The sequence below is a fragment of the Rattus norvegicus genome, chromosome 1, assembly GCF_036323735.1.
Source record: "Rattus norvegicus strain BN/NHsdMcwi chromosome 1, GRCr8, whole genome shotgun sequence".
Lineage (NCBI taxonomy): Eukaryota > Metazoa > Chordata > Mammalia > Rodentia > Muridae > Rattus > Rattus norvegicus.
In genome coordinates, this window is record NC_086019.1 from 76130685 (window position 1) to 76158045 (window position 27361).

Genomic DNA, 27361 nt, shown 5'->3' on the forward strand with positions numbered 1-27361 from the left:
ATCATTAGTAGGTATTTCTGATTCACCCCGATTTCTTTTGGGGGGGCTGCATCCCTTCACACCCACATCCCATCCCCCTTTTCCAGACTCTGCTTGGGGGCCCCTAACACGGACTCCGTTGACGTCAACTCCGTGCCTTGGCGCCAAGCTGTTGCCTTGACAACAGCAGTCTGATTGGCAGGGTGTGGGAGGCGTGGTGAGGGCCCAAAGCGGGGAATGGGGTCTCGGATTGGTCAGAGAGGAAGCTCCGCCTCTGCAGAGGACCCTGACAAGGAGGTGTCCCGCAGCCCTTGCTGCAGACGCTGGGGAGTCAAGAGTCGCGGGAGGACGAGCATCGGAGGAGAAGCGGAGAGATGTCCACCCTGGGCTGGTGGCGCCGCTGGGCGCCCGGTTCAGTGTGGGTGCACTAGACTGCCGACCCTGGTCGGGGTGTGTGCGCAGAGTGCGGTGCTCCGGGGAGGTGAGTCAGCCGGCCACCTGCCTGCCCAGCGGCATGCACCCTTTTGAATACCGTCTGCAGAGTTCAGAAGGTGTTCAGGGTGCGTTGCTGCGGGCCAGGGGCGGCAGACCATATCACGGCTCGCCAGGGTGATTGACAAGGCTGCAGACTGCGCCTTCGGGAAGGGGGAATCACCTCGGAGCGGCCGTGTTGCCGCAGAGATGCCATTTAGGTGATAGGGATCTAAGGGGTATTCTATAGGTCGAGGCCTCGGACCCTCAGGGTCCCGCGATCTTAGGGTCATAGGGTTGTAGAGGCGAACCACCCAGAATCCCGGGAGAATCCAGGCTCCCTGTCTCGCCTGCGCGGCCGATGGCCACGCAGATGATGCAGGAGTCCTGTCACAAGACCACCACAGTGGACATCAGAGTGCCGTCTCTGAGCCACCTCTTCTGTGGTTTCATTTTCTTTGCTCAGCAGAGTCTAAGGACTATGCAGTTAACCCGATCGCCAGGTCATCTAACTGGCAGGGTCTTCGCGATCTAGCGATCTACTGCTATGCGCGGCACTGTTCGGCGATGTTCTTGGGGGCGGGTCTTGTTTTGCCGCAGTGGCGGTGGGCGGGGCTGATGGCAGCTTAGGGGCGGGATCAAAGTGGAGGCGGGGGGGGGCTATGAGATACTTTTCAGCTCCACCCAGTTAGCGCCATCTTGGAGGGTGGAAACAGGTTTGCTGTGCAGGCTTATTTTGATTGGCTGCCTGTGGTAGGGGTGGGGCTAAGACCGAGTGACGTTAGCCCACTTGGGGCTGTGGCGGACTCAGCAGGCCCAGCCCACTTGGCGCCATCTTGAAATGACAGCCGATTTGCCGCGCAGGCGCGGCTTTACCTTGCATTAAAGAAAAGACTAAAAAGCCGAAATGGCTTGAGTATATGGGGTGCTATCTCCTCTCTCCTCCTTTGCTGGTTGACAGTAAAGATGCACCCCAATTGTTGCCCTATCTGACTAGCCTAGTGTCCTAGACCCCCGGCATCGGTTGGAGCTAGGCACAATACTTAATTTGCCGCACGAATACTGCCACCTCGCGGCCTTCCATCTAATGGGTGGAGCGGCAAGCTCAAACGCGCCATTTTTCTGTGGCTAGGTTTTGGTTGCAGAGCCTCAAATTAACATCAACTGACAGGACTTGTGACCCTGGGCTGTATCTGACTCCGTTTACGAGGAGCGCTATGAGGGTTATGAACAGTTAAAAAATGTTGCCCAGTCGTTCGGAGGGAGGGGCTGTCGTCCTGAGTGACTGACAGAAACAACAGGGCCTTATTCACCTTTGCTGGTTATACCCGCGCCACAGACAGCAACTGTATAAGTGCCATCATGAGTGACAGCCCAGTTGGCTGCAGGAGGTGGGCTTTAGGGAGGGGCTATTCTGAGTGACAGGGCCTCACAGCTCCTCCCATCCTGGCGCCATCTTTGCTGGCCAAGGGCGGGGCTTCTATGCTCTGCAGGTATCTTGAATGACAGCTGGACGGGCTTGCTGCAAAGAGGCAGGCTATAAGGAGGGGCTTTATAGTCCTGAGTCACCACAAAGCCCCGCCTACCCTGACGCCATCTTTGCTGGCTGCTGGTGGAAAAGGGAGTGGTGGGGCGGGGCTATGAAGAGTGACAGCTGATGTGGTGAGGCACAGTCTTGAATGACAGCCCATCTGTCTTCAGGGGGTGGGCCTGAGGGAGTGGCTCAGGTGTTGATTGAAGTGGCCACACAGCTTTATGGGCCTGTGAAGTTCTCAGCGGGTGTCATTTTGAGTGACAGCTGAACTTGTTTGTGGCAAGAGGCGGGTCACGGGGAGGGGCTCTCTGGTCTTGAGTGCCCACAGAGCCCCGCCCAATTTGGCGCCATCTTTGCTAGCAAGAGCTGGCCGCTAACCTTTATGGTGCAGACGCCATCTTGAATGTCACTCAAGCTGGCTGGGGGCGGTATAGATCTGAGGGAGGAGTTTTTTGTCATGATTGATTGGAAACCACCTTGGCGTCATCTGTTTGGCATAAATGGAGTGTTTGAAGTAACCTGTGAAGGTGCCATCTTGATTGATAGCTAGACTGGTTGGCAGTGAGAGGAAGGCTAGAGAGAGAGAATGTATGGTCCTGAGTGACCATAGAGCCACATCCATGTGGGTCGTAAGGGGCAGCTGACATTTATGGCGGCAGGCGCCATCATATATGCTAGCTAAGCTGTCTTGCTAGGGGCAAGCCCCAGAAAGGGGTATCACCCTGACTGATGGTGCAATACACCCCTGTCTATCCTTAGCGTCACCGTTGTTGGCCATGGGGAGGCAGTATCTGAAGTGAGGGTGGCATCTTGAATGACTGCTGGAGTGGCTTGTTGAAAGAAGCCAGCCAGAGGGGTGTGGTCTCCCGCATTCAGAATGAGCATGAAGCTCCGCCCACCTGACGCCATCTTTGCTGACGTTTATGGTGCAGTAGCCATCTTGAATGACAGCTCGTTTTGCTGCAGAAGGAGGGCCAGAGGGCGGAGCTCTGATCTGGACTACAGAATCCTGCCCACCTGAGCGCCATCTTTACTTGTCATGGTTGGGGGTTGTCTAGAATTTTTTGCACTCCTGTCACCTTGAGTAATCGCTGGAGTGGCCACTAGAGATAGGCCAGAGGGAAGGAAAGAACCTCTGGTCCAAGGGACCATACAGGTCTGTTCACCATGGAATTTTTTATGTCCCTGCCATTTATGGTGCATGAGCAATCTTAAATGACAGCTGAATTTTCTGCAGGGGGCAGGTCCGAGGGAGGAGCTTTTTCTGAGTGACTGGGCCACAGAAGTCCGCCTGCTCTGGCGCTATCTTTGTTGGTCACAAGGGGGCGTCTGGTGTTCGTTCTGCCAGTGTCATTTTGAATGACATCTGGGCTTGCTGCAGGAGGCGGGTCCGAAGGAGGGGCTTTCTTGTACTGACCGCAGTGCCTTCCTCACCCTGGCGCCATCTTTGTTGGCCACAAGGGGGCATCTGGTATTGACTGTGCAGGCGTCATCTTGAATGACAGCAGGGCCTAGCTTCAGGGAGGGATTCTATTCCTGGTTGACTTGGTCCTCACAGCTTCATCCATCCTCACTGGCGCCATCTTTGTTGGCCGCAAGGGGGTGTCTGACATTTCACTGTGGATGTGTCACCTGCAGGCAGCAGATCTGAACAAGAGGCCAGCTTTTTATTAGTGACAGAGTTACAGAGCCCATTTCATCTTGGTAGTCTAAGGACTGAGACCTTAGAGGTTTTTATCTTAAGTACATCAGATGTCAGGGGCTACAGTGCCTCCATCTTGCATATACACATAGGTGACTGGAGCCAATATTTCCATACATGGGCACCAGAAGGGATTCACACCCAACTGTCCAGCTCAGGATCCAGGGAAAGGGGTGTGGCGTGTGAATTACTGGCAACACCCAGAAGATTGTTAAAGCCACTAGAAGGCTACTTTGACTATCAAAGTATTTTAAATCCCTCCCTGGCCATTTGTCTCCCTCTAATTTTCACCTGCAATATGTTTCCTTGCACTTATAGGATGGTGACTTCGTATGGTTAATTAGTAGTAACCAATTGGATTCATTACTTAATTCAGAATCCCCCTGAAGTTACCAAGATACCTCAGGAATTTCTTCAGTGCCCCTTATATAGGAAAGGGCTGTAATTAGAGACCAGGGTACAGCATGTGTCGGGAATAATTGATTGCCTGTGACATTTCATCCTGGGTGGTGTCCTAGACACATGTGATGTTGGCCTTTGTAGGAAAAAAAAAAGTGGTTGCTTCCCACGCAAAGAACACTGTAATTGTGAAATAAATTGGGTGCTTCATGTTTGCTTTTTTTTCTCCACAGTGCTACCTTCTTGATCTTCTATCCTTCTTGGAGACAACTGGCAAGAGGAAGACTAACTAGGTCCTCCAACAGCTAGGTGGCTGGTCCAGGTGAGTGATGCTCACACCTCAGAGCACCACACCCATCTCTGAAATTTCCACTTCTCTTCCTCACACTGACATTTTCCTGATGTACATATATGCCACACAACTACAAGAACATTGGCACTTTCTGAGAATACACATACCTGTCTGGTGGGTAATGAACTTGCTAGGATGTCCCCCCTTAGCCTTATTCCACCTTTTCCAGTCTCCTATCTTTCCCCTGACTCAGGTACTCCTTCACGTTTCCTGTTTGCCTTTGTTGGGTGACTAAGAAGCAGGAGAAATTCTTTTCACCTACCACCAACCTAGTATATGCTATATACCATGTACTAGGGATACAATCTCAACTAAGAGAAGTATTTCTATGGACTATTGTGGGAGAATTAAAAATGTGTAAATATGGTTGTGTGGTTTATGCTTTTGAAAGTACACATTTGCACTTAATCTGGGAGAGGGGCCTCCCTGAGGTACTTGGGAATCTTAAAGCTCAGCCCTAAAGGATTATAAGTGGTATGTTTCATGGGGGAGAATAAACTGATCAGAGGGCTCAAAGATGTTCCTGAGGGATGCAGAGAGAGGAGCTGAAAATCCAGGATGCCTAGAACAAGAGAAGAGATGGATTACAACTGATTGAGGAGAGAAAAGGTAAGTGTGAGGGCTTCATCGCCATAGGCCTTAAAATCAATGGTAAGTATTTGGGCTTAACCAGAAGTACATGGGAAGCCACTGAGGTGTTTGCACCACAAAAATAACATGAAGATCACGTATACATTTGCAGAAATCATCTGTTTGCAAGGTGCAGAGGGCAGGGTAGGCACACCTGGTGTGGGGAAACCACCTTAAGTTTGGGTGAGAGTTGGCTTGGCTTGGAGTCCCAGCACTGGAAGACGTGAAGGGGGCATGTTGGAGTATTGCCAAGAAGGGAGACCTCACAGAACTTGCTCCCTTTTTTACTAGTTTCCTGACTGATTCAGACCAGACATGATGAATCACATGATGAGGAGAAGTGAGCAGAATATCCAAAGGTTGTCCATTTGTTCAATCCATCCGCAAGTGTTGATACTCAGCCTATTTGGGACAGACTCATGCCAGTCTCTGGCACTCCAGAAGTGAGTGGTATAATCCCTACTGAACGAGAACTCCCGTTACCTGGAACGTAAGGAAATGTGCTTAGCAAACTAGCTGCCTATGCTTGTGGGGGAGTGCTGCCTGGGGAGGGGCTGACTTGGCAGAGTGGGCCCCTGGAGCTGGGTTGGTGTTCTCCTGGTCCATACACAGGCCCCAGGGATCCAGTATGGTGTTCAAACCTACAAAGATCTATAGCCCTCCATTTCCTGAAGGATTTATGTGTGTAGATCCACATTTTAGAAAGCTCAGGGACTTAGAACTATACTGATGTGAGAACTGAAACAAAGCACTCCTGTTCCCTCGAATCTGGTTCAGAAATTTACGGTGGGAGAGGACTGTAGCAGGGACCCAAATACTGGAAAAGTGTGTGATCAGCAAATTCTTCCCCCTGTAGGCAAACCTACATGGGAAATGAAAGCATAATGAGGAGGTTGATGGGTGAGTATAAAATTAGAACCAAAAGCTGTAGAAGAACCTTGATAGCACTGGCCTTTAAGACAGCCTAGTGCAACCACCTGGTCATAGTGATGTCATTGCTATGTCAATCAGAAGACCAGACTCCTTATCCATTGCCCCTTTTCTCCACCATCTCCCACCAGGCTAAGTCTGATTAGAGAAGATGTCTTGCCTCTAGATGGTTGGAGTAACCATGCATTGTGGCTTAAACTCCCATGCCTCTATCCCCTAAATTAAGTAAGATCAGCTGGTCATTCAGATAAGATCAAACATATCCCGCTGGTCTGGAAGGCATTTTGTGTCTTTAAAGTAGCCTCGTTTAGTGCTGATCATGAAACTGAACTCTTAGGTATTATTTCCTCTCTTTCTGAACTTTTGGGAAAATCCCTCAAGAATGGACAACAATAAAGAGATTTGGCTGGAGTGTGGTAAGTGCTAAGTTTATACTGAGTAGAAGAAGCCAGGGATGTTTTAAAAATGACCTGAAAGAGCTACTATACCAGAGTGTAGAAGCCCTGACCTGAGTGTTAAGGGTACATGTTATTCATTCCTCGTTCACATTCCCATGTAAGATTACTACCCCCGTAAAAATCCCATTGTCCCATATATATTTCCTTATTGTTCTTGAGTAGACCAGGTTACACACTTAAACTTGGGGAGGTAAGACCAGAGTCAAATTCCTAGAGTCCCAGATAAAATGCTTATGTCCTAGAGAAGCATTCACTTTTTAAGTTGCCCCACAATAAAGGCATCTACCTTTGTTATAAGTATCCCAGGTGACCCTTCAGCATATGTGAGTTTGAAACCCACTATTAGGAGAAATCAGGTTGTAGTAGTATGTACTTTTCAGAGTCAGATTTTGGGTAAAGGAACACAGACTGATGACCCTGTCAGTGTTAGGACTTAAACTTGGAGTCGAGGTTAAGCATGGGACTGGGACAACACTGGACTCCATGAACATACTGAAGTAGAGAATGCCGGTCTGCAGAAAGAGGCAGGAGACTGGAACAAACAAGAAGAGAGGAGAGACTGCACACTCGAGCGATGACAAGAGTAACCTCCTCGGTTCCTGACTTTAAAGTTCTCAATTCCAGCCCCCTTTAAAGGAGGTAGGTAGAATGAGTTAGTGGGCTTAACGTAGGTGCGCCATGATGAGGGCCCAGAGTAAGTAAATGGAAATGTGGTAGGAGGAGATGGGGTGATGGGGATGTGGAAGCCTGAGACCAAAGACTAGGAGGTCACATGATCTCTCTCATCACACATAATCCCACACCATTTAGCCCCTAATGTATGTTCCTGCTCATCAGAATGCTCACCAATGGTTATTCTGAGGGGGAAAAATCCCACCCACCCTCATTTGGGGTAAAAGATACCTAATGATCTCTATCCTTATTATATATTATGCTAACTTACTTGCCTACTCTCTTCTTCTCATTTTGAAGTGAGATAGAAGTAAATATTATAAAATATTCAAAGATTGGCCTCAACTTTGCCACAAAGACCCCAGTGGCCATACCATCCTCTAATATACAGTGCCACTGACCTATGGTCTCTTATGTTTTGACTCATAAGTGAAACTTACTCTCCTTACAAAAGGCTATTCCATGTCTATGAACAGACTCTTCAAAAGATACCCAGACACATTTTAGAATCCCTCTCCGCCCAGGATGGGAAGGGTAGGTTCATTATAAGCCACATTATTCGGCTCCTCTCTAGCTTCCCTTTGTTCTAGCTCAGAGTCATGTGAGCCGCTCAGGTGCTCCTGGCCAATATCCAACTCACGCTAAGGTTCCTGCATAAAGAAAAAGCAGAAGGGAAGTGTGTAAGACAGGGGTATGGGAGAGTCAAGAAATAAAAGAAATAGGTTTTCCGTGGGGCCAGAATTCAGTTTTGGTCTGTAAAGAGGATGAAGTATGAGTCTGGTGAGGGATCCAGTGCCTGGTAGCCAGCACTCTTGAGTACACACTGGGGAAGCAAATGCAAATACCATCAGGGTGTCACAGGCAGGCTTTGGGAGGTAAAAAAGTCAGTGAGGAAGGAGACCTGGTCATGGAGACGTCAGTAGAGCTGTGGGAGAGCTGACAAGCCAGAATAAACTATGTAGGGAAAACAACAACAATAATGCTATATTTAATTCTAATTTTTAAAGTATTTTTTATTTTATTAACTTTATTATTAAAAAGTTGCAATTTAAACACACACACACACACACACACACACACACACCCCTAAATAACCAGACCCAAAGATTAATTGTGAATTTAAAATAACATCCTAAATAGAAGTTTAAAAAAAGGCTTTTAGGTTTTTTGGGGCTTTTTTTTTGTTTGTTTGTTTTTATCAATCTGGGTTTTGATTGGTTGTTTTTTTTTGGGGGGGTTTGTTGTTGGGGTTTTTTTGTTGGTTTTTTTTTTTTTTTTTTTGGTTTGGTTATTTGGTTTGGTTTTCGTTTCTCCTTTTAACGAGCTGTCACCATGAATGTATTCAAACATTTTCTTGCAGCCTGGTTTATATCTATTTCCATATATTGGGAACCACACACATAGTTTTCATGTGAAATCAGATCCTTTATCAGGCATTTCAAACTTGAGCTCCTCATCTATGATTTTGTTTCCTGGGCAGCAGCAGTGATTTCTGGGTAATTTTTAGGGGGATGTTTTGTTTTTATGTACCCATAAATCAGTGTATCTTTAGTAAGAACAACACATGTCTAAGTTTAAAAAGGTTTAGCAGGGATTGGGGCATAACTTGCTGGCAAGTTAAAGGTTATAGGTTCAGATCCCCAGCACCCATGTAAAAACTGGATGTGGTAGCCTATATGTAACCTTAACAGTGAGATGCTGTGAAGGGTAGGTCCCTAGGGCCCAGTGGCCAGACAGACTTGAAAAACAAAAAGGCCAGATTCAGTGAAAGACTGTCTCAAACAGGAAAGTGTAAAGTAACAGAGGAAGGCATACAAAGTCAACTTCTGGCCTGTGTATGCACATACATGAATATGCATGCACATACACACATGCATACCTAATAATAATAAAAACAATTGAAATAAATAAAAATGAAAACAAAAGGCTTTATTTAGTCATAATGGTAAATTTGACCAATGGTGTGACTTGTGCTTTCTGTAGCATTTTGTAGTACTTGAACGCATTGCACCCATAATTAGGAAGTAAGGCTGTGAACTTTCTCAAGAGTGTGATTCCCCATTTAGGTTACCACACATTAAAAGACTTTGCTCTTACTTCTGGTTATTAATGAACTCAGGAAGCAAGTTCTCATCTGGGTGCGCTGCCTTAGCTTGGTCACAATATGTTTGTCACTGGGCTTCAGTGGCTAGCCCTTTGGGAAGGTATAATTGAAATATATAATTTCTTTAAGGAAATTTGACTTAGCATTGGTAAAAAGGCTGTCTAACCTTGGAAACAAGTGCTTGAGTAGCAGACCCAACACTATAAAGTGAGAGCTGTCCAATCTTGTCTCTTTTGTTGCAATTAACCTTTTATTTAGTCCTAAGAAGATTTCTGCATTTTTAATCAAGTTTTTCTGATTTAAAAATTCTTCTGTTAACAGTAAATTAAGCCCCCATATATGAATATTCTGCCACATAAGTGCATATCTGGACTTCCTTATATTCCTTGTGTTGGACAGAACATGTTTTTAAACATCAGGATGACATTACAGGCATATAGTCCCCCTTTCTGCATGTGTGGACATTCAGGACACACACACACACACACACACACACACACACACACATTGAGAGAGAGAGATGTGAATTGTGAAGCTGCGTGTTTTATACATGCCTCAATTTATTTAGGATATGTTTTGTGTCTCTATATACATTTTAAATATTTGTTTAGATTTGTAGGTCCCTTGTAAAGCATATCTATGGGAATTTATTTATTTTTGCTGTTAATGGGACTTTTCTATTGCTATATTTACAGGTAAGTTTTTTAGTTCAAAAAATGCAATGTAATATATCATACCCAAAATAATACATCATTTACACCTTTCTTTGCCCTTAGTTACATTAGGCAGGGCCTCCAAGATAATGTGAAATGGTGTTTGTGGTAGAGAGAATACCTTCTTCCCCACCTCTGGAGGAACATTGTGGTATCTAATAATCTATTACTTATATCTATTTGAGGTTGATCTTTATTGTGTGAAAAAAATCTCCTAGTCTTAGGTTTTGCTAAGACTTTATTTTAAAAAAAGGCAGTGAGAGTTTGCAAGCTCTTTGAAACATGGAATGGTGCATATAGGCTCCCAGTCTTCCCTTAATTCATTGTGTATAAAGTTTACCCTAAAAAATGCAATATCCTTGAATTAGTAGGGTAGCCTTTCATGGATGTAGGTAATTTAAAAAAATTTTCTATACTGTGCTTATTAAATATTTTTGCATTTTTGAGCACAACAGATTTGCTATAAAAATACAACCATCAGAAAGAAAAATGAGCTATTCCCATGGGGAACTGTGGTAGGGTATATATATATATATATATATACATATATATATATGTATATATATATATGTATACACACACACACACACACACACACACACACACACACTTCAGAATTCTGTTGTATCCAATCACCTTCAGGTGTATCTCTGATCTGGTACCTTTTTAAAAGAAGAATATCTTTTATTTATTTTTTGAAAAATTTCATACATATATACACTGACTTTTTATCTTACTCCCCCACCTCCTCCCTCCAATTATATCTGGGACCCACAAATTTAGACATTTGTATTGGAGGCCTTTCTGAGATAGTCTGAGACAGAGTTCCTTCTCATCTTTAGTATTTTCATTTGACGCTATTGAGCATTGGAATGTCGCAACATTCAGTGTCTTAGAGACCATATGACACCCATTTACTTAGAGTTGCCTGGTTCTTTGAAGGTTACATAATAGTTCACTGTTAGGTAGACTATGTCCTGTCTATTATCAATAACACACACAACAAACACACACACATAGACGTAAATGAGTCTTTTGTTCATCCTTGCTCTTGTTTATCAAATGCTAGCCTATTGGCCTGGTCAAATAATCTTGAGCATATTAAACAAAGATCATATTTGCTTATTAGAGTCTTGAATTTCCTATGAAAAGCAATGTTATTTTTTGGCACAGAAGTTAGCATGCTTCTTATGATGTGCTATGTTGGTCTCATCAGCATTACTGATAACATTTACACATAGCCACACAAGTGGCTTTTCATACATTAACTTCAGTGTGCCACTTGTATGTCACTATCTGACTTTGTGTCAGATAGTAAGGGATTAGGGATTAAATACAGAGAAAGCAAAGCTCTCCTTCACTTGGGTTACCAATTTACTGCTGGGACATAAGCAAATAAGCCCAATTAGTTAAGAATAATCATGATACATATTTGGACATATCTTGAAAAGTACCTAAGGAAATGATATTAACTCCAACTCCAGACCAAATTTTGGGATTGATACCCCCTAGAAGGAAGGAAATGTCTTAGCCTCTCTGTACACTTAGGTAAGCTGACAGAAAACAGAATTCTCCATCACTCTCTAGCTGGGAGCCAACAACCACTTGTACCTTCTTGCCACTTGAAACATTAGTGTAAATGAGGGGCTGGGTTCACTACCTTTAAGTTGAGACAGCACACACAGTCAATGGGGATGCAGTACAGCCTCCCAGTCCTAAAGATATTAACAAAGAGAAACCATAGTAAATTGTCATTACAGTGCTCATACTTGAGCACCATCAACATTTCTGCTCGAGCAGCCATTTATTTGCAGCAATAAGTACGTTAAGGGTCAGGTCCATCTCTGATGTTATCCCCCTTTAACATTTTGGCTAATAAGGAACACTAATATCCAGTCTTAGCCTTGGATGGGGCCTTGAGCATGTCCCCTGTGCTTTGAATTGGGAAGTCAAACTTCTTAGGAATCTTAGCTTATTCAAGATAAAGGTCTAAAAGGACTATAGGTGCCATTCCCATTTCATAGATGACAGAGTTCAAGAGAGTAGAGGAACTGCCTACTGTAACACAGCCAGTTAGCATGAGAACTCACTCCTTACATGTAGTTCTGGGGCAATTCTTATTCCAAAGCACTGGGAAGAGCACCCTTCAGCTTCTGTGACATGCACATAGCACCTTTTAATATCCAGGTCCATGAGTGCTATCACAGGCTGCCACAGTCTTCCTGTTGACTTGTGTGTTCAGTTTCTCCAAATAAGACCTTGTAATTTGAGAAGTGCTGATTCCAAATCACTTGTCTACCACCAAACCTAAGATATTCTGTGTGAGCTAGAGAGTGGCATGACTAGATGCCATCCTGGGAGAAGACCCAACTGGTCTGAATTCTTTCATCAGACGTTTTGAAACTTAACATATGTGGAATTTGTTGGGCCTCAGAAAACCCTGCTCAGACTCTAAAAATTCCGCCTTGATTGGTTGCAGGCAGACCATCCCAGCAAGGGGAGATCATCTGATCATCCCTGAAACGCTCAAGCCCTTGGGTGTGAGCAAAACAGACAACTGTGAAAAACTCACCACTCTGTTGGAGAGTTACAAGATGTACCATCACGAAGGTGAGGCACTCCAGAGGATGATGTTAGTTGGCTTAGAATTTGCTAGCATTGTGTCTTGGGACTGCTAATGACTGTAGTCTGGTTATTCTCTCTCATGGGGCAAGGAAAAAGGGCCAACCTAGGCACATTCATGGCCTCCCACTAATTTTGTGCTCCTAATGTCTCCATATTTGAGTGGCTAAATGACTCTTGGGAAACAAACTATCCCCAGCTAAGAACTACTACTGAACCAGCAGAAGACAAGTGGCATCCTATAGTAGGAAGTCCACTAGGGAGAGAGCCAACCATTACCATCATGGTATGGTACCTCAGGAAGTGGCCTATTGGCTGCTTTGAGGTGGGGATGGAGAAGAGATAGTTACAGCCATGTTCCCTACACAGTCTTTAAGTAGCAGGAGTAGACTGAAGCCACTAGAGAGGGCTGAGATAAAGCATGAAAGACCTGACCATTGAAACTACTAGGAAGAGGTTGGCTATGTGTGAGAACAAAGGCTAGCTACACCAGAACTCTAAGTTCCTGTCTGGTGTCTTCTCAGACGACACCAACAGTGACATGAACAGTGACGACGACATGAGCCGAAGTGGGAGAGAAACCCCACCCCCTCGACCATCTCATGCTTTCAGCAGTGAGTATCACACCCCACCAATGCCACATTATAAAGAGGTGCAGAGGCACCAAGGCCTCCAATGAGACAATAGCCCTAGAGTGTTCAGTATCACACAGAGTCCTGAGCAGAGAAGATTAACTGAGACATTTTTATATCAAATCAGGCAACTACAGTAGAATGGCATGCAGGGGTTTTTAAACAATAAAATTTTATACTATTTAGTATCTACTTCAGGCCGTGCTAGCAGAATTGTCTGTAGGTTGGACATGTGTTCTGCTTTCTCTTTTCAATAGAATGCTGTGCAATTTAAAGTCAGCTGGCCTGTGCTAGACATAGAAGGTCTACGGTCCCTTTCCTGGATTTGGACTTGAGAACTTAGCAGCTGAGAAAACAGTTGGGAGGTCTGAAGTGGAGCTAGCTTACAGACGTAACTTGGGTCCTTGCTGTAAAGCAAGCTTTACTTGGGAGAAGCTTGTGGTGTAGCTACCGTGAACCTGGGAGTCTAGAACCTTCCATTTTGGATACATCTCATCAAGGGAGGCATATGTGCACACACAAAGGAAACACAGATATGTCAAAGCACATCTGACCACTCAAAAACCTGACCTGCCTAGGTGAGCGAGACCTGGAGCGCAGGGGCAGAAGCAGAGATGTGGAGCCTCGAGACCGCTGGCCATACACCAGGAATCCCAGAAGCAGTAAGTTGTCTGCTGGTCTGTAGCTCAGAGCAGAGGCTGTGTGCATAGGGGCCTCCGGAGGTCCTAATGCTCAAGTTGACTCATATTCCTGTTGCTGTTTAATCCCAGGCGCTAGCATTTAAATTTCCTCTCAGCAGAGCCATTTCATGCCACAAGTGTATTTCAGCTAATGCTGTTGTTTACGCAGCATTTTCCCTAAGAGGATATGTATTGTTTTAAATAAAACATACTGTGGCTGCTACAAAAATGAAAAAAATATTACAGAGGAAAAACAAATATATGTTACCTATCATGGTTTCATGCAAATGTGAAGAAACACTACACCAAAGTGCACCACTTAAGTCTTTTTATTGACTAAAAGAGAATTAGATGCCCAGGAAGGACCATCTCAGTCCATTATTGGTACTTGTGCCATCAGAACCTATCTCTTGTTCCTCCTGGACTTGGGAGATACTGTATTTATCAGCAGGACACCCTAAAATTGTGACTAGGAAAAGATGTTCAAATCTGTCACTTTCACCATTAGTTTGTGGTACCTTTGGTACCTAAGGAGAGTAGATTAATCAAGGTGTTTCTGTATCAAAACAGACACCTACAATGGACTGTATGTACGTCCTCTGGGCTTGATCTCTGGTCTTGGATGAGGGCACCAAAGAGAGTCAGTGGTTGAGAACAAGAATAGACACCATACCTGGCCCACACAACTTGTGGCATGAATCTGACTCTAAGATTAGGAAGGAAGGATGAGGCAGGGACCCTGGGATATTGCAGGGCCCTTCTATAGAAAGCAGAGAAAACAGACACTTTTTTTTGTGATCATTTCCCAGGTAGCTTCTGAGATTGTCAGGGGATTTCTGAACCCTGCTCAGTTGGACTAGTTCTTGTAGCCCCCTGATGCCTCTCTTCCTTCCTAGGGATGCCTCAACGGGATCTTTCTCTCCCTGTGATGTCAAGACCACATTTCGGACTGGAAAGAGATGATGACAGACGTTCCATGGATTATGAGTCTCGATCCCAGGTATGCCCAGGTTTCCTCTCTTTCCAGAAAACTTACCTTCATTTCACAACAAAGATACCTGTCTCTCCCCTGAGGATGTATTCATCTGTCCCTAGATGCCCATTTACGACTGAGAGCCCTCAGTCACTCTAAAGAGAAGGCAGGGACCATCCCCACAGGTGACCAGTGGCAAAGGTCAATGTTGCCAATTTTTTAAACTGATCCACACAACCAAAGGAGTGCTTGCCCCTCAGTGTATGTGTCACTCGCTAGGGTAAGTAGCAGAAGGATTCTAGACATCTTACGGCCCCCAGGGAGTCAAGAGCAGAAAGCCAACTGGGCAGGGAGAACAAAGGCTCTGGAGCTGATGAGAATGGGGTACAAAACTTAGCTCTGCCACCCAGTGCTGTGTGGGATCCTGCAACTCAAGCCTCACATCAGTTTCCTCATCAGTAAGAATGGATGTGGCGATTGTCCCCCAGCAGCACTGTGAGGACTCAGTGAGGGTCACACACCTGTGTGGGTTGTGAGTTCCTGTTATTTTGTCTGCCACATGGTAGGCACACTATGGTAGCAATCTCAGCAGTCATAGCCTCAGGGGCAATATGTGTTAGGGTGACTGGTACAAAAGGAGAGGACAATGGATTCGCACCAGCCTCTTAGGGAGGAAGAGGAGGAGAACCTTATTATCAACAGACCTTAGAAGAGAGGTTGGAGCCAGAGGCAGAGCCTTCATTTCCTTTGCAAGTAAGCATTTAAGCCCTGGGAATCATAGCTATAGGCAAGACAGACAGGACTTCTGTTCTGAGATACTGTTGTCAGAGGCCCACGTAAATATTCACATAAATGTTCTTTATGTCTGATGAGTGTTCTGAGCATTCTCAAAGAAACAGAACTCTAGCAAAAATTGCAGCATGGAGTCTCAATTCGGATGAAAGGAAAATGCCTTCAGGGCAGCAACCCTTGATCTCCGAGGGTTGGGGAGGAATGGTCCAGGCCTGAGGTTGGAGGGGGTCCCAGCCTTTAGGGCAAGCATAACCGAAGGCTTTCTAAGTAGAAGTCAGACATCTGGCAAGCCAAAGAAGAGCCCGAGCAATGGCTAAGGCACACAGAGCTGGATTGGTGGTGTGAACCTCACCTAGTTTTATTGCTTACACTCTCTTCCTTGACAATGAGTGGCTGAGCAAGGACCATGTCTGCATAATGCAAATGTCTGGAAGCTGCTGAGTCTCACTGACTCAGAGTAGAAACAGGGGCACTAGATGGTACAAATCACATTTTGAGGCCGTGCAAAACAGAAAGTTATCTTGCTGTCTCTTTAATCACATGCAAATCCTTAATGGTTCCAGCGTATAGCTCACGGTGTGAAAACCTGAACTGTGCCTTGTTAGCACGGCTCTCAGACCACCCCTGCCACTCAAACTTGCTTGCAGTCATGAACATTTAGGTATCACAGTTGATGGCAAACATAAAGCCAGCTTTAAGGTTAAAATGCTTTAAGGTTAGTTAAGGTCACTTATCTTTATACGAATGCACCATTTTATTTTATAGAAGTAATGCTGTTCAGACTTTATGCAAATTAGACAAGTAAAATTAAAAATAATACATCTGCCATTGCCCTTGGGCTCTGTGTACCCCAGGGGTGGTGACACCTTTGCCTCTTACATTCTCAAACTCTTAAGTCCTTTGCTCTCTACCAGTCACCACACTGTGAGCTCTGGTTTCCTGTTATCTTAGGGACATCTGGGTACCCTCTGGCTCTGTCTTTCATTGTAAGTAAATGCCAAGGCTCCCCACAAACCTGAGTAGCACAGAACTCTTATCGCTAAGGAGTTTACCATATAGAAAGAGGAGGGACAACCAACAAATAAATGCACTTATAAATTTGGGGTGGCAGTTTTGGGAAGGTTGCAACTCTTCCTGAATTTTCTTGGAGTTTTTTTGGTGGTATTGTTTTTATTTTTGTCTATTCTTTTTTTTTTTTATTTTTTGTCCTAATTCTCACCATTAACTGAGAAAGACTTTCATTTCTGAGGCTTTGCTTCATTTTGCCCTCATTTTGTTGTTGCTTGCTTCTCATTGTTTCTTGCTTAATGACTGGACATGGGCAGTTGCATAGATGAAGTTTTCTTATTCAACTCTGAATCTTAGTTTTTTTGTTTGTTTGTTTTTCTGCATTTCCCATGTTCCTATTAAAATTCAAGTCCCTCTCCAGGTATAGAACAATAATAAATTTAATATCAAAACATTAATGCTTCCTCTGCCCAATTTTTCTTAGTATTCAAACAATAATCACACTACAGAGTCTTCCCCCACTGTGTCGTAATATCGCAAGTTCTCACCATTTAACAATGAAGAATCCGAGGCTCTGAAAGATTTCCGTATCTAACTAAGGTCTCACAGCTCATAAATGGTGCGGTCTGCTCCTGACCCTACAGTTCTCTCCAGCTCCAAAGCCTATAGACTCCCACAGCACCCTCTCCATACTGCAAGATCCCTCCAGGCCTCAGGGCCATCACCCCTGACACTGCAGCTCAGTAAGACAGACAAACTCTAGTACTGCCTTCTGCTAACAAGCAAAGTCCTTTAGGATTCTGCAGAGAAGATGCAGGTCCTACGTATTACAAGAAAATTTGTACTTCTTTTTGAGAGAAATATCTATTTATCTTAAAGGTAGCTCTTCAGTAGTTGAGAGCTTCCGGTGTGTTGAGTTATTTGGAAACCATATACACTGGAAACTTTGCACTGTAGCCATGCTGTACAGTAGAGAAACAGGAAGGGAACTTAAACTGCAGAATCTGACAAGATGTCTGCTAGAGCACATCTTCTTTCTGCTCCCATGAGTACACCATGCATGCTGATTATTTAGCCTGCATGGGCTTTCCCAACAGACTCCCTCTGCACATAACCATAATTTCATCTACCACTTCAGGCCCCACAAAAGGCCCTCTGTTAAACCTCTGCTCACTGTTCAGGCCCACCCTGAACTGTCCCTCCAAGAAACCCATGTAGCATTTATTATCTGTCTCCCAATTTACTGTTTATTGTTCTCTAATTGTTTCATGAGTCTTTTCTCTCCAACCAAATTATAAGCTGCATGAGGGCAAGGAATATGTGTCATGCGTCTTTGGGATCTGCCTCAGAGTGTAGCACAAGGTAGGTACGATGTAGGCCCCTAGTAACACTTGCCTTGGATCGCTCAGAACCCCAATACCGTGAGCACTTCCTATATAACTTCATATACGTAGCTCCCATGTCGCCAACATTATTCTCTCTTTGAACATCCATGGGGACAGATTCCATTGAGAGGCCTGTGTTTGATGTTTTAGGATGCTGAATCATACCAGAATGTTGTGGAACTCAAAGAGGACAAGAAGCCTCAGAATCCAATTCAGGACAACCTGGAGAACTACAGAAAGCTGCTCTCACTGGGTAAGAACCCACTTCCCTTGGCCACTTTCAATCCTACCAGCAGAGCCTTTTGTTACCTTGTTTATTTCAAGTTGTTTGAGTCCATGCTAGTATATTTGGACTTAGAAATCCTTTGGTGACTTGCTCCTCTGTGGGCAATGAGGTCTGAGTTTTAAAGACATCCATCCGGCTTTGGTTGAAGAATATATTGTATGGACTAGGGGTGATGGCTTTTGTCATAGAGCTTTCCTATGCAACCTCAGGTCTACATGTGGACTTCTCCAGAAGCACAGAGCCTACAGTGGTAGTAGGCAGTTGCTGTGAAAACCCATAAAGCCAAGGGATAGATGGTGCTGGACAGTAGGTTGAGAAAGATCATTGAGCAGTAGGGGTAGGAGCACGGTGGCACATGCCTGAAAGCCCAGTGCTCTGCCCTAAAACACAGGAGGGAGGATCACCAGTTGAGGCCCATCTGGGCTACCTACATAGTGAGATCCTCAAGAAAGAATGGGATCTCTCAAAGAAGTGAACAGGAGGTAGACTACAAGAACTCACTCAGAATTCATGCACATAAGGAGTCTTCATACCATTTTCTAGGTGTGATTAAACTGAGGGAGTCAAAATGTAGATTATATCAGGTTAGAAGATGTATGAAGAAAATGAAAGACATTCCAAGACAGTTCATATTTACTGTGAGTGAGGGAACGGGAACAGATCAATTGATGGTGATGAGTCTCAGTCTTCAATGTAAATTTGAACCGCCATTTTGTTCTTAAAATCAGGAGTCCAGCTTGCCGAAGATGACCGACACTCTCACATGACACAAGGCCACTCATCGAGGTCCAAGAGAACTGCCTACCCAAGCACCAGTCGAGGTGAGTGACGAGCTGATCAACTTCCACATTTCACATTCACAAACACCACACGAAATGCCATCCTGAGCTTAGAGGCTAGGAAGAGTTACATATGGGGGTTTCTTTCCAGGTCTGAAACCCATGCCTGAAGCCAAAAAGCCGTCCCACAGGCGTGGAATCTGCGAAGACGAATCTTCTCATGGAGTGATAATGGAAAAATTCATCAAGGACGTGTCACGCAACCCCAGATCTGGAAGAGCAAGGGAGCTGAATGAGCGTCCTCCTCCGAGGTTCCCCAGGCCTAACGACAACTGGAAGGACAGTTCCTCAAACAAAAGAGAGTCAGTGATCCAGGAGAGGGGTTATGAAGGGAGCTCGTTCAGGGGAGGCTTCCGGTTCAATGCAGACCTGGTTTCTAGAAGCCGAGCTCTAGAAAGAAAGAGGCGTTACCACTTTGATTCTGAAGAGAGGGGTTCTGGTCATGAGCATAAAAGTTGTGTGAGGAAGAAGCCTTTTGAGTGTGGTAGTGAGATGAGACAGGCTATGAGCATGGGCAACCTGAGAAACCCTTCCCTCTCTGAGTCGCAGTCAGTCGATTTTGGGGCAAACCAATACGTGTGTGATGAATGCGGGAGGTCGTTCAGTGTCATCTCTGAGTTTGTTGAGCACCAGATCATGCACACTAGGGAGAACCTCTACGAATATGGAGAGTCCTTTATTCACAGCGTGGCTGTCAATGAGGTGCAAAAAGGTCAGGGTAGGGGAAAACGCTTTGAGTGTAAGGAATGTGGAGAAACCTTCAGTAGGAGTGCCGCCCTGGCAGAGCACCGCCAAATCCATGCTAGAGAGTATCTTGCAGAATGTAGAGATCAGGAGGATGAGGAGACCGTCATGCCTAGCCCGACCTTTAGTGAGCTGCAGAAGATGTATGGCAAAGATAAGTTCTATGAGTGCAAGGTGTGCAAGGAGACCTTTCTGCACAGTTCCGCCCTGATTGAGCACCAGAAAATCCATGGTAGAGGCAACTCAGATGACAGAGATAACGAGCGTGAGCGCGAACGTGATCGCCTACGTGCACGTGCACGGGAGCAGCGTGAACGCGAACGCGAACGTGAACGCGAACGGGAGCGTGAGCATGAGCATGGGGAACCCTTTCTGACCTGCCCAAACTTCAATGAGTTTCGGAAGATGTACAGGAAAGAGAAAATCTATGAGTGTAAAGTGTGTGGGGAGAGCTTTCTTCATCTCTCATCCCTGAGGGAGCATCAGAAAATCCATACCAGAGGAAACCCATTTGAAAACAAGAGCAGGGTGTGCGAGGAGACCTTTGTCCCTAGTCAGTCTCTCAAACGGCGCCAGAAAACTTACAGAGAGAAGCTGTTCGACTTCAACAACGCCAGAGATGCGTTGATGGGAAGCTCAGATCCCAGCGAGCATCAGAAAAATCGTTCCCGAAAGAATTTCTTTGAGGGCAGAGGATTCGAGAAACCCTTTGTCGAATCTCAGAAGAGTCATACCATAACAAGACCACCTGAAAACAGAGAAGATGACAAGCCATTCACCATCAGTGTCAACCCTAATGACAAGCTGAAATTCTCCGCCATGGAAAGTAGCTCCCAGGGCAAATCCTATGAGAGGTCTGTTATTCACAGCTTGGGCTCCCCAGAAGCTCAGAAGAGTCATGGTGCACTGGGGTTCAGTAAACCAAAATCAGTGACAGAGTCTAGCACCCAGACCTCAAGCAGCATTAACTACCGCAGAACCCACTCTGGAGGGATCACCTATGAAGGAAAGGAATACAAGGGCTCCATCATCCACAGCTTGCCTGCTCCTCGACCTCTGAAACGTCATAGAGTAAGTGACCAGATTCAATGTGATGAGGAGGGAGAATCCTCCATTTATATCCCAGATATTATTAAGCGAAGGAAGATTCCTGCCAGAGAAGACGCTTATGAAGGAAGTAGCAGCAGCAGCTACCACACAGCGAGTGTACCCCGTGCCGAGCCTCCAAGTGTTTCTGGAGAGTCCCGTGAATCTAAGCAGGATGTCACGTTTTCAGTTCCCAGCTCAAGTGTTCGTGAACACCAGAAAGCCCGTGCCAAAAAGAAGTACATTGAGCCCAGGAGCAATGAGACCTCTGTTATCCACTCACTACCTTTTGGTGAATTTCTTGCAGGTCACCGTAGGGCAAAGTTCTTTGAGTGTCAGGAATGTGGGGAGGCCTTTGCTCGTAGGTCTGACCTCATTGAGCACCAGAAGATTCATGATAGAGAAAGACCTTCTGGAAGCCGACACTATGAGCGCTCTGTCATCCGCAGCCTTGCCCCCAGTGACCCTCAGACCAGTTATGCCCAAGAACGTTTCATTCAAGAACAAGTGCGTAAATTCAGAGCATTTGGACAGCGTTCTACCACCAGCAACAACCTCAGTGTACAGAAAATCTATGCCCAAGAGAAATTTAATGCCGAGGAGCCCCATGATAAAGAAACTCATGGTCAAAAAATTCATGACAAAGAGCCATATGGTAAGGAGCCCAGTGGCCAGGACCCCCATGGTGATGAACCCCAGGACAAAGAACCCCAGGATAAAGAACCCCAGGACAAAGAACCCCAGGACAAAGAACCCCAGGACAAAGAACCCCAGGACAAAGAACCCCAGGACAAAGAACCCCAGGACAAACAACCCCAGGACAAAGAACCCCAAGACAAAGAACCGCTTGATCAGGAGATGCGCAGTGAAGAGCCCCATGGCGATCAGCCCCATGGCCAGGAGCCTCATGGTGATGAGCCACATGACAAGGAACCCGTTGATCAGGAGATGCCCAGTGAAGAGCCCCAAGGCGAAGAGTCCCATGGCCAGGAGAAAGCTGAAGACATTACTATTGAGACCTCAGTGTCTGAAGAGCCCCAGAAAGACGATGCTGGTGATGCTATCTATGAATGCCAGGACTGTGGGCTGGGCTTTGCTGATCTCAATGACCTCACAAGTCACCAGGATGTCCACAGCAGAAAGTCCCTGGTTGACAGTCGTGAATATACACATTCTGAAGTTCACGTCCACTCCGTCAGCGAATTTGAGAAAAAGTACTCTGGAGAGAAACTGTATGAATGTCCAAAATGTGGAGAGTCTTTCATTCACAGCTCATTACTTTTCGAGCACCAGAGAGTCCACGAACAAGACCAGACGTATTCTGTAAAGGCCTGTGATGACGGTTTCATCGCCCTGTTGCCTGCGAGACCAAGGAGGAATTGTACTGTAGAGAGGAATCCTGCTGTTTCTGGGTCAGCCATTCGATGCCGTCAGTGTGGACAAGGCTTCATTCACAGTTCTGCCCTAAATGAGCACATGAGACAGCACAGAGATAATGAAATACTGGAACAGAATGAACTGGCAGACGAGATTTTCATTCAAGGCCTAGCCCTCACCGAGTATCAGGGAAGTGAAACCGAAGAGAAGCTTTTCGAATGCACCATCTGTGGGGAATGCTTCTTCACTGCCAAACAGCTCGGAGACCACCACACCAAAGTTCATAAGGATGAGCCCTATGAATATGGGCCCTCCTACACCCATGCCTCCTTTCTCACCGAGCCCCTCAGGAAGCACATCCCACTGTACGAATGCAAAGACTGCGGGCAGTCCTTCCTAGACGACACCGTCATCACTGAGCGCATGGTGTTTCATCCTGAGCGAGAAGGGGGATCAGAAATAGTAGCTGCCACTGCCCAAGAGGTCGAAGCCAATGTCCTCATTCCACAAGAAGTACTGCGAATCCAGGGGTCAAATGCAGAAGCTGCTGAGCCCGAAGTGGAGGCTGCTGAGCCTGAGGTGGAGGCCGCTGAGCCTGAGGTGGAGGCTGCTGAGCCTAATGGAGAGGCTGAAGGACCAGATGGAGAAGCTGCTGAGCCTGATGGAGAGGCTGAGCAACCCAATGGAGAGGCTGAACAGCCAAACGGCGATGCCGATGAACCGGACGGAGCTGGGATCGAAGACCCAGAAGAGAGAGCCGATGAGCCAGAGGAAGACGTTGAAGAGCCAGAAGGAGATGCAGATGAGCCCGATGGTGCAGACATTGAAGACCCAGAAGAAGAAGGAGAAGATCAAGAGATTGAGGTTGAAGAACCGTACTACAACTGCCATGAATGCGCAGAAACTTTCGCTTCCAGCGCAGCCTTTGGCGAGCATCTGAAAAGCCACGCCAGCGTGATCATCTTTGAGCCAGCCAATGCTCTCGGAGAGTGCTCTGGCTACATCGAACGGGCCAGCACCAGCGCAGGCGGTGCGGAGCAGGCAGATGACAAGTACTTCAAATGCGACGTGTGCGGGCAACTCTTCAATGACCGCCTCTCTCTTGCCAGACACCAGAATTCTCACACTGGTTGAGTATCCAGGCTGAGGAGAAAAAAAAGAACTAAGCCAAACCTTCCTCCCAAAACCAGACCCTTAATAAATCACAGAGAGAGCCTAAACCAACCCAAAATGTCAATAGGAAATTCACCTTACCATATACATACCGGACTTCACATCACAGACTTTTACTCAGACTGAAAAACAGAAAGAGGTTGAATGCAGAGACTCCTTCAGTCTTAGCCATTCCCTAGCAAGAAGCATCAGTGTATACTTGAGAAAGCTAGAGCACACATCTTCCATTTCATCTAAGTAACCAGATTGAGGGAAAACCTAGTGACTAGCCAAGACCACAGAGGTTGCCCCAATCGACTGTAAATGATACCCCTTTCATACCTACATAATGGTTCCTGCCGTGTATATAAATGAGCAAATCACAGCAAATCAGTGATACATATATTTGGATTTAGTGTGCTATAGAATTTTACAGTTTACTCTACAGAGCTACCTATCCTGGTACTCTGATTTTTTTTTTCCTGAGGAGGAAGAGAGCAACAATTTAGCATATATTTGTAAGTGTTGTCCATCCTGCGGAAGCTTTACTGTGCATTGTTTGAACCCCATTAGTATCCTTTCCAGTAATGGACTGTTCCGTCCCCTACCTCTTAGATAGTCCTGTGAAGGTGTGGGTGTGAAAGATCATGTGTCTTTGAATCCTGGCTGTGTGAAAACGGACATTTTAGCTTCCACAGCTATTTGGTGTGCACCTAGCCCCCTTGAGACTGATCATGTAATCCTTTACAGTACATGGATTTGTCTCTGTGACCCAAATCAACCCATCCCTACATTTATGTACCTTACAGTGGTTTTCATGCAAAAAATTGTTACATTTGAGGTGTTCTTTAAGGTTGGGTTTTTGTTTTCTAACCAACTCATCGTGCGTTTGATAGTGAATTCATGAAACCTGAAGCTTTTCCCTGTAAATCTCAATGTCTTTGCCTTTAAAGAGTGGGTGACAACCATCGCTAGATCACAGTAGTGCCTAATGAAGGGTTGGGAGCCACAGGAGAGGCTCTTACATTGTAAATAAGGAAGCAGATGACAACCTTTCATTAACTGCTGTGTGCTTCCTGCCTTAAGTGACAAGTGGCAGCGTCGCTTGAGTCACCTGTGTGGTGTTGTATTGTGCTTGCCACAAGTCAGTGTGCTCCCTGGGTGCCCAGGAGCTAGTATCCTTAGATCTTTGTATCTCCAAACTTAATCCCCCTGTTCTTTATGTATCTGTCAACCCCAAGTCTATTGCATTTTAAAAAAAAAGCAAAAACACACCCACAAAAAAAGCTTTCTTTATAGTTAATCCTAGCTTAACATGGACTCAGGTTCCCCAGCAGCCTTAATTTTTTTTCGTTACCATTGTTCTTTCTCATCAAGTCTCCTTAGTATTTCTGAGCTTTCCATTGAGTGTCCCATCTGTCTCAATGTCACCAGATGTCACAAACTGACTTCCCAGCTTGAGATTTTCTGCGTCCTATACACGGACTGCTTGCGCTCCTTTACTTCCCCTCCCCTCATGGCTATATAAAGACAATTTTTTGGCCTTCAGTTGGCTGGGGAAAAAAAAATTTAAAAAATTAAAAAATTAAAAAAAAATAAAGCAGATCTGTAGCCGAAAGATCGCATGATATGTACAGATCATCTGAGAACGTGAACAGAGTTTACCTGCTGGGGAAACCGGTCTGACTCTTAGTCTTCTAGATCTGTAGGTCCGGGGCTCATGGCAGAGTGTGTCAAAGCCTCAGTGAATGCCAAAGCCTTCGGAGGTTGGAGACCTAAGAGCAAGAAATAGAAATGAGTGAGCCAAAGAAGGGAGTTCCAAGATGACAGCAGATCTAGGAAGGAGATGAGACAGACTAAAGAAGATATCAGCAGCAGGGATTGGAAGGTCAGGGTGGTAAAAACAAATTGGAAAGAAGTGTCCTGGGTAGTTGGAAGAAAGGCCTTTTTGATGGCATCGTGTAGGTGAAGGCCAGCTGCATAGAGAGAGCCCCAGGTTGGAACTGACATCCAGGGAACCAGAGGGGCAGTGATTTATTGGTGAGGCACCCTTGAAATGAAAGTCAGTGCCGTAGCTATCTGGGTAACTGTGGGGACTCGGTATCAGTGACAGTGTCACCCCCACTAGGCCCTTTTCAGAAAGAGACTAATCAAGAAGTATGAGTTGAGTGTCCACTCTTACCATAACCAAGTGAGTAGATCAGGAATGATTGAAATGCCAGACTATGGAAGAATAGTTTAGTCAAAGTGCCCCCGGATTCTCATGCAGTTGTTCAAAAGTGACAACCACAAAGAGTTGTGAAGCAGATATTCACAGAGCATGGAGTGGAGAGAGCAGGACACAAAATTATATTTGTACTACACTTATAACTGTTTTAAAATGTACGCTTATAGTCAAAAGCTATTGTGTTGTTGTAGGCTTATAGTCGAGCATTATTTTCTTAAATTTCTAGAATGTTCTTTATGGTAGTGTTATTCAAAAGTTAAGGATCATATTTCCATCGTGAACATAATTGGAACTCATTACGAAACACTTGGAAAATAACAGAGAAGTGGAGGAGAGATAATCCATGTCCCCACCATCCAAAGATAGATATGCTCTTTAATATCTTGTTTATTCTTGTTACTGTGCACAGGCTTATATATTACAACTGTGTCAAAACGTGTATTCAAGATAGCTGTTCTAGTATTTCCTGTGTAATTATGGTAAAATACCTTGAGGTTTTCCCTATGCTCCTTGTAATAGTCACCTGATAATAAAGTTTAGTATGTAATGTCACCATCATAAGCATACTATGTACCCAATGAAAATTGGAAAATACAGCAAAACTGAAAAGAAAAAACTGCCCACATTCCCCACACCCAACAACCGTTAAGATCTTCATCTGTGTCCTTCATTTCATGTCATTGCACAAATTTGTGATTAAAACAGTGTTAAATAGATTTGCGTAACGTCTAAAACAAAAAAAGTGTGGGAAACAATTAAAAATAGTGTTTTGGGGGGGGTTCATGGTTAAATATTTTGTTCAAAATTTCTTGAATAATCTTCAGTGTTTGGGTAACAAACTTTATGTATGTACTCTGCATCAAAAATGTAAGGCATACTCAAAGAAAACTGGGAACTGAGGTGGAGAAAAGCTGTATTTCCAATGAACTTCTGGTAACACCTGGATCTGTGCACCATGGGTGAGAATGTGAGGTTGTCCGTGATAAGTATGTAGTGTCAACAGCAGGAAGAAATGTGGAAAAGTGTGGAATAGTGGGGCAGTGGTGGAGGGATTACAGTGAAGTGTGTTTTCTCAGTTCCTTTGAGGGGTCTTTATCATAGTGTTCTAGTAGGCTGCCCTTATTGCTTATATATGCAGTATGTGACCATTCTAGTAGCCTTGAAGATATGGACATGTAGAAGAGAAACTCACCCATATTTTCATTACCCAAAGACTGTGTTAACATCTCAATTTGTTTTCCTTGTCTTGTTTCTGTGCACAGGCTTTTGGTTTGTTAATATGGTTGTAGTTGTTCTATCTTGTAATAGTGTCAACAATAAAAATAAAGTTAAAAATAAGATGATTCTCAGTCTCTTCTTTTGTCCTGTTTATGTGTTTGGGGTTGGTAATTTTGCTGGGACTTGTCGCTGTTGATAAAGTTATACATTCAGAATGTTGGTGGCCCCTTAGCCCTACAAGTTTTGATTTACAAATCTTATTCTTAATTTAAAAAAAAAATCTTTGTGTGTAAGTACCCGTGTGAATGGATATTTGTATGTGAGTATAGACATACACACTCATGTCTCTGTGTGTGTGTGTGTGTGTGTGTGTGAGTGAGTGTGTGTGTGTGTGTG

The 27361-nt window shown here is 45.1% G+C and overlaps 1 protein-coding gene and 1 long non-coding RNA gene across 3 annotated transcripts; one reads left to right on the top strand and one right to left on the bottom strand.

The window, feature by feature from the left end:
* The first annotated feature begins 280 nt into the window (after positions 1-280).
* Positions 281-27090, top strand: Peg3 (paternally expressed 3). Of its 2 annotated transcripts, XM_017588641.3 has the most exons (10): positions 281-460; positions 4319-4407; positions 5359-5510; positions 12424-12554; positions 13091-13180; positions 13777-13860; positions 14775-14878; positions 18187-18289; positions 19051-19143; positions 19253-27085. In XM_017588641.3, the coding sequence occupies exons 3-10, from the start codon at positions 5383-5385 to the stop codon at positions 23500-23502; spliced, it is 4983 nt and encodes a 1660-aa protein (XP_017444130.1). In that variant the 5' UTR covers positions 281-460; positions 4319-4407; positions 5359-5382; the 3' UTR covers positions 23503-27085. The 2 variants fall into 2 exon arrangements, with proteins under 2 accessions (XP_017444130.1, NP_001291745.1); NM_001304816.1 differs by lacking the exon at positions 5359-5510 and having other exon boundaries at positions 310-460; positions 19253-27090.
* On the bottom strand, positions 23800-24731 carry Apeg3 (antisense paternally expressed gene 3). The gene has a single exon (NR_130955.1). It is a non-coding gene; the product is annotated as an antisense paternally expressed gene 3 (long non-coding RNA).
* Positions 27091-27361: the final 271 nt, after the last annotated feature.

What these genes read in the sequence shown, in the direction of transcription:
- Peg3 (XM_017588641.3), top strand. Translation starts at nt 5,383, where the DNA reads ATGATGAATCACATGATGAGGAGAAGTGAGCAGAATATCCAAAGGTTG. An exon ending in CACCAGGAATCCCAGAAGCA is followed by an intron (nt 13,861 to 14,774) that starts GTAAGTTGTCTG and finishes CTTCCTTCCTAG; the next exon opens with GGATGCCTCAACGGGATCTT. An exon ending in ATTATGAGTCTCGATCCCAG is followed by an intron (nt 14,879 to 18,186) that starts GTATGCCCAGGT and finishes TTGATGTTTTAG; the next exon opens with GATGCTGAATCATACCAGAA.